This window comes from Manacus vitellinus, unplaced genomic scaffold (assembly GCF_001715985.3).
Source record: "Manacus vitellinus isolate BGI_N305 unplaced genomic scaffold, ASM171598v3 scaffold_76_pilon, whole genome shotgun sequence".
Lineage (NCBI taxonomy): Eukaryota > Metazoa > Chordata > Aves > Passeriformes > Pipridae > Manacus > Manacus vitellinus.
In genome coordinates, this window is record NW_021940796.1 from 903,901 (window position 1) to 911,415 (window position 7,515).

A 7,515-nucleotide genomic window follows, 5' to 3' on the forward strand; every position below is an offset into this window, starting at 1 on the left:
GCGGGGCTGGCCGGGCACACCCCAGTGCCTCATTGACACATTGGTATTTGATTTCCTTTTACATCTTCCTTAGTAGTTCTGGGTTCTTTTAATCAGGCTTGGGCTATCATAAAGACCTCCAAACAAGAGCCACGTTTATGGAAGTCCTCACCAAAATTCTGCAGCAGGGGACAGAATTTGATACGTTAGCAGAAACAGTGCTAGCGGATCGGTTTGAGAGATTGGTGGAGTTGGTTACAATGATGGGTGATCAGGGGGAGCTTCCTATTGCTATGGCTTTAGCCAATGTGGTGCCTTGTTCTCAGTGGGTAAGTTGATTCACACATTTTATTTCCTACATTTTTTAAAATAGTAAGACTTGAAATAAAAACTAATCAAACATTAAGGGTATGACAACAGTCTGTTACAGAGAATAGAGCTGCCACTGATGATAGCTAACCCTTCTTAGGATGTTCATAAAAATTGGACTGAATCTAAATTCAGATCTTGGTGATAAACTGCATTTTTGTAGTAAATTTCTAGTTAAATGTCTAGGAGTTATTTTTTTATACAGTTGTTATAATAAATGGTGTGTGCTGTAATGCAGACACATGATTCTATTTGCTCTTCTAGATTTTAGCAAGATTGAATTGGGCTTTGTTATACAGCAGAGTAACTGCTTATTTGTCTGAATAATATGAATTGTATGACTGGATGTCATGAGGCAGATTTTTAGACAAGTAGTAGCATGGGGAGCATTTACAGAAACATTGTGCATGTGTAGTTTGATATTTACCTGCCAGACCCCATAGCAAACATAAAGCAGTAGTGCAAACTGCTTGGTGGTTTTTTCACAGTACTTTTTTTTTTTATACTTGCCTTGGTTCACTGTGAGTCAAATTAACATTTCCTTCTTCTAAGGACGAGCTGGCTCGTGTCCTGGTCACACTCTTTGATTCCCGGCACTTGCTCTACCAGCTCCTCTGGAATATGTTCTCAAAGGAGGTTGAACTGGCAGATTCCATGCAGACACTCTTCCGAGGAAACAGCTTGGCCAGTAAAATAATGACTTTCTGTTTTAAGGTACATTATCTCATTTTTGTCTCCTGCAGATCACTTTGATAACAGGAAGAGTTTAGCAATCTGAAAACACAAAGCTGCCAGGCTGTGGGGTTAAGCATGTGGGTAATGGGATCAGGTGGGAACAGTACAGAGGTGCCTTTGGGCTCCTGGTAATTTCAGCTCTCACATCTGTGAGTTTAGGGGGTTTTCTTTTTATGTTTTAATGGTTGAAGAACTGAATCTTGTAGATAAGATATGCACAGGCACAACTTCAAAAGAGACATCCTCCTGAAACTGCCCCTTTTCCTTTCTGACTAGTTCAGTAATAGGAGTGATTCTGGGCCAGTACAGCTGCAAGACTGTTCCTGGTGGTTTAAAGATGGGAGACAAAGTCTGAGGTGTTGTTTGTGCTCCCCTTTCCATTTAAAAAGCTGTGTACAAACAGATAAAGTGTGGAATCACTGCTCTGGGAAAGAATCCCTGCTGGGTACTGTGGTTGTTAGTGACCTGTAGTTTTCTCCACAGTGGAAATGAATTAAAATCCTTGTAGATATTGATCTCAGTTGTGTTCCAAGGGTGAGACTATAATATGCAAACTCCAGTTTTACAGGAATCTGGCTTATGCCAAAACAAATCAAGTGTTTTCAGGCTCTTGTAACACTTACAGAACTTTGCAGTGTTCCTGTGGATTGCTGTGTTAATCTGGCCTCCTGTTCTTGTTTTTCTTGGACGCAGGTATATGGTGCTACGTACTTGCAGAAGCTTTTGGAACCTTTATTGAGGACTGTGATCACATCTCCTGAGTGGCAGCATGTTAGCTTTGAGGTGGATCCAACAAGGTTTGAGATTCAAGGGGAGGAGCAAATGTATTTATCTGTAAACATGATTCCCTGGCATTGTAAATATAACAGGGCTCCTTTTTCCTTGTTGCAAATATGTTTCTCATACTTTCATACTGTTCCACTCCTCACTTTTCCAGACACCTTACTTGTCTCTGCTGCCCTCATGCCCAGAGAGGGTTGTACAGAGGGTTTGCTGCATGTCCTCTGAGCCCTGAGAAAGCAAGGAAGAGAGAGAGCCCTTGCAGGACCTCTTCTCCTACTTGCTATTTCATGCTTTTATGTAGGCCACTAATAAGGGTGTTTCCAGCAGAACCAGAAAGCACCTATAGGTCAGTGACTGCAGAAGCAAGATAATGTGTGCATGGCATGTGTAGTTTTTGCTTTAATTTCTCTTATCACTTCAAGACCTGGATTTAGTAGCTGTTGCTCTACTGCTTTGAATTATCTCTAACTCTTACAAAGATTATAAGTATTCATCTCTTAAGTAGCTTACCCAAAGGATAGGCCTCCTTATTTATAGCTTAACCCTGAAATACCTGTGTCTACCTCAGGTGTTCGTTTCAGATAAACCATCATGAAACTGATAATGCATTTATCAGTTGGAATTGTGTGTGCATGCCTTTGTATGGAATGGTCTGAGAGGATCCCACCTACAGCCTGTTCATTGCTGGGTTTTATGTGACCTTTTATTTGCATCTTATGTGGTTTGAAATAGCAATGGAAACCTTTGTGTAAAAGTTCCTAAGTATTTCCATAAGAAAACTGAGGCAATGAGATTCTGCCGAGCACGTGAGTGCAGTTTGTGTCCTGTGTGCCACTGCTGGTCATACATGTGTGGGTGTGTTGCAGGCTGGAGCCCACAGAGAGCCTGGAGGAGAACCAGCGGAGCCTCTTGCAAATGACAGACAAGTTTTTTCAGGCAATCATTAATTCTTCCTCGGAGTTCCCACCCCAGCTGCGCAGTGTGTGCCATTGTTTATACCAGGTATGCCTGCAGTGGTTGCCTGCCCCTGAGCTTTGGGGTTGGTTTGTAAAATTCCAGCACTTTGGAGCTTGGGGCAGTACACAGTGGGCATCTCTTAAAGACTCTTCTCAGACACTTGATCAAAACCACAAATCTAAATGCAGGGGCTGAATGATGTTTGAAGATTTGGGTTGGCAATGAGGAGGTGACTCGATGTTGGTTTTTTAGGTACCCCCATTCCCTGAGCTCCATCCCCAGTCCTCTGCTCTGCCCTGTGTCCCTGCAGCAGCTCAGCAGGCTGAGCCCAGGGTCCTGCTGGGTCCCTCTTGCTCTTTGTGTGGTTCTGATGGATTTAGCTGCTGCTAAAAATCCCAGTAGGGATCCCCGCAGTGCTCATCAGCAAGAGTTTCCAGTCCTGTTGGAGGACTGTGGAATGCTGTGCCTGGTGGAATATTGGAGCTGTGGTCTCAGTGAAGTGCTCTGGAAGAACTATTTTTGGCCCTTGGGCCATAGAGTGTATCTCAGGTCTAAAGCAAAGAAAATAGATTTTATGACCTATGTGAACTAATTCTGGGTTAATCATGGCAACTGCTGCGATTCCCAGAGCTTGGGAGAGAGGAGCAGTGAGTTTCTGTTGTGACTGCTGTGGTCTGGGCTGTTCTGTGAGCTCCTGCAGTGAACCAGGCCTGCAAACGCTGTGCCTTGTGTTGCTCTGACAGCTGAGTGGCTTCTAAAGCCATTGCTTTCTCCTCCTGACAGTGGCTGTGTTTGGGTTGGTGGGGGGTGGTTTTGTTTTTTTTTTTTTGCTGTGTTTGGTTGCTGAAATCAGGAAATGAAATGGGCAGGTTGGTTTCCTTCATGGCCACAGTCTCAGATATCAGTGGGAGAATATTTGAGTGTTGCTGAAAAAGTCCCACAACAGCCTTGGTTGTTTCTCCTGTTATTGGATGTTACATTTCCCCACAGCTGATCCCAGAATTAGGTTTATATGCTGTTTCCAGGAGGTATCAAGATTATTGCCATTTCAGTGGTACAATATTAGAAATTATCTCTGTGCAGACCATTTGTGATCCCTGCTTGAAATGGTATTTCTAAAATGTGCTTACCAGTGGGCATTCCCAGGGATTTTTCTATGGAAGCCTTTCCAAGTCTGTTGGCTTTATTCTTGCCTTTACTGCATTTGGTAATAAGGGTAATTTGTTCCCAAAAGAGATGATTTACTGGCAAATATACAAGTGATATACACTGATACTCAGCTTCAATGTTTACTACTTTAGCTGTTTCTGGTAACACCTATATCCTTGTACAAGTGTTTGTTCATCACAAATAGTGTAGTAATTCATTCTGTACGTAAAATTCCCGGGAGTTTTGAAGAGTCTGGCCTTTATCTGAAAGAAAGTACAGTCAAGATCTGATTTGGGAGTATTAATCCATTTTTATCATAAAAACCAAATAGGTGACTTTTATAGATAACTTCACTTTTAATAAAGTGAATGTGTTCCGTGCCAAGCACTAGTGTGAAAGTAAATGAGACTGAATTTTGTGGGGTGTTTTAGTTCTTAGAGTTTTAAAGTAGCTGTGTGTGCAAAGAGTACTCAGCAGGTGTGTTCTTTAAATGATTAATAACTAATTTTAATCAATGTAGCAACATCACAGAAACATATCTTTAGTTGGATGTTGGTTTCTATGCTGGCTGGTGTTTCTGTTTTGGGAACAGAGCCCAGTAAGTGTTTTCCTTTGGAAACATCAATAAGTGGCTCCTGTGACAGAGTCACCTGGCTCCTTCCAGGTAATGTGTGTTCAGGAGTGGGCTGTGGTGAGGAACAAGCCTGATCAAAGTAACTCCTGCAGGGAATTTGTGCTGGCTATTTCAGAAAATCCCCACATACATGATTTTTCTCACTAAAGAGGGATGGAAATGTCCTGTATGGCAGTGGCTGGGTGAGCAGAGTGTGTCCAACTGCTTCAGAAGCCACTCCGTGGGAATTGCACAGAGAAGGTTGGCAGAGGTGCCACTGGTTAAATATTAATGGGTCCTGCACAACTTCCAGTTCAGCTTGGTGAGCACAGTAGCTTTTACTGCCTGCTTTGGTTTGGGGTTTTTGCTTTTTACTCTGTTACATTGTCAAGTTGTAGGAATTCTGTCCCAGTTCCAGTGTGACCCTTACAGAGGGTTTGAAGGTGAGTGTGTGTTTGCTCTGCAGTGCTGAGGGCTGTGGATCCAGCTGCAGGGGTGGCTGTAGGGCTCCCCAGGGCTGCTCTGCCCCGTTCCAGCTGGCAGGAAGGCTGTAGGGTTGAGCTGCAGGAGGTACCTCTGCCCAGGGAGCAGTGCACGAGGCTGAGGTGCTCTGGCTTTGCTCAAGTCCTGGTGGAAATAGCACAGAATTTGATGGTTCTCGGTGGGTCCCTTTGCATCTCAATGAAATGCAGAAATAAGCACAGTCAAGTCAGATCTCTTGATTTGGAAATCTCAAATATTAACACAGACCTGCTGGCTTTTTTTCTTCCTTTGTCCACAGAGTGTTTTATGGCAGTGTTAGTTCTCCCAGTGGGAATAACCCGGGTGGTTTACAGGTCTAACTAAATTGAAGGACACACAGAGAAACATTGGGAAGATTTAAAACTCTAAATTTAATGTTAAAGTATTTCAAAGGTATAACACTCCTATTTTTACTACTGAAATTATTTGGGGATGGTGAAATACATTTGAAAGCTGAATATACCATTTAAGGCCCAATATTGTATATGACGAGCACATTGATGTGGTTTGACTTTTAATCTAGCCAGAAATAGTAGAAATGATTGAAATTCAACATTTGCTTGTTTTGTATTTAGTGCTTTGTAAATAAGATGTAATAAAACTGTGAAATAAAAACTCCATCATCAGTCTTTAGTTTATATATTTCATTTTCTGTTGGTTATGTTTGTTACATTTTACTGTGTAATTTGTGTACAAGTCAACATTGGTTTTTTTGTTGCTGTATGTAGTTGGTGCTGTGACTTGTTTGTGCTCATCTCTGTTCTGTAGGCAACTTGCCACTCTCTACTGAATAAAGCTACCGTAAAAGAAAAAAAGGAAAACAAAAAATCAGTAAGTTTGGAGACCTTTTTATTAGCCATTTCTTTCAAAGCACAACAGAAATCTTTTGCTGTTTGTTCAAAATATCTTCACTTCAGTCTATTTGACCTCACTGTAAAATCATTCTACTAATTCTGGCACAAAATAGCTTTCATTTCAATTAACACTGGAATTAAGTTATATTTAAAATATTCTCTGTGTGCCTATTTGAGTAAACAAAAGACATTTTTAACCTTACTGCTTAGTGTTTAATACTCTGACTCTTCTAGCCTTGCCACCATCTTCAAATTAAAAAAAAATGCGGAAGGAAAATGTTTTCTTTGGTTTTGAGAAAAATCTGAGTCTGTTGAGCTGCTTTAACACTCTGGCAGATAACCTGAGCTTGCATCATGGGCAAAGAACAATTAATAGTTGTGGGGCACTGAAAAAAGCATCATGGGACATGCTTCTGATACATTTTCTTTTGTTTGCTTTGTGACTAAGCAAAAAAAATGAACTTAGCACTAGTATTTATTTTCTGAGAAAAGGGGATTTCCCATTTTAAGTAACTTGCTGTGTTAGAATTTAGATCTGTGGGTTGCTTTAGATTGGTGTCATTAAAAGTTCAGATTTATCCTTTTCATTGGCAGTAACCTAAAAATATACAGTATGAATAAACCAGCCAGAATGGGAATTTAGACTTTTAATAAATACTCTCTTATTTTTACTGTAACTGAGCAGAATAGTAATTGTGTTTAAAATGCAAAATCTATGGGCAAACCAGTATTTTACAAGAAAATATCAGTAATTGCATCCCAAGGTAACGGACTGGAGTTGCTATTGAACCAAAGTGATTCTTGGTGTATTTTGTACTAATGGCTTTGTCTGGTTTAAGCAGCATGATTTGAGATTGCACTAGTTATGTTTTGAAGCATTTTACTAAAATTGGATTTGTTTGGGTTTTTTTTATTTCTTTCAAGCTGTACCTTATAATACCAAGCTTGCTAATTTTATTCTGTGAAAAGGTAGAATCTGACTCGTTTTGATTAACCATTGTTACTCATTAAAACACACACAGATATTGATGCTTTATAGGACCACGTGTTGCATATCTGAGAACTTTATTTTTGTCAGGAAGCTTTGTCTTTAACTGTTCAAAGTCAAGTGAAAGATACCTGGACAATAACTCTCCTCTTAGTAATGCGTAGCTGATTTCCTAAAAGCAAAGAGATTTCTTTTTTCTTACCACAAATTCAGAATTATTGTTTTCCCTTGATAGAAAAGAACCATATTTTAGATATGTAGTTCTAGCAAATTCCTGCTCAGTGGTTTTGGACAGTGTGTGGGTAGGCAGAGAAGTGCACTGGCTACTCAGCTCTGGCTCATTGTCTTTCTGTGATAGTTCTGAAGAGTTTTTCTGCAAATATCTCCTCCTCACAAATTTAAAATTACTACTGAAACTTCACAGCACAAGTGGAGACAGCACATAGCTGGAGAGGCTCTTGTGCTCTATTGTGCCATTATAAGTACACAGATAAAAGACCCACTAATCCCAAGAGCGTTGTGTGTGTTTGGTGGAAGGCTGTGCACACCTGGGGGTGAACGTACAG

General features: G+C 40.7%; 1 protein-coding gene across 1 annotated transcript in view; it reads left to right on the forward strand.

Annotated features, from left to right (window-relative positions):
• NF1 (neurofibromin 1) overlaps window positions 1-7,515 on the forward strand; it is an 89,756-nt gene that overhangs the window by 37,722 nt on the left and 44,519 nt on the right. Inside the window, exons 27-31 of the mRNA XM_029964618.1 lie at window positions 97-308; window positions 901-1,062; window positions 1,777-1,880; window positions 2,733-2,868; window positions 5,876-5,938. Of these exons, the coding sequence (XP_029820478.1) occupies window positions 97-308; window positions 901-1,062; window positions 1,777-1,880; window positions 2,733-2,868; window positions 5,876-5,938 (677 nt within the window). The remainder of the gene's footprint in view (window positions 1-96; window positions 309-900; window positions 1,063-1,776; window positions 1,881-2,732; window positions 2,869-5,875; window positions 5,939-7,515) is intronic.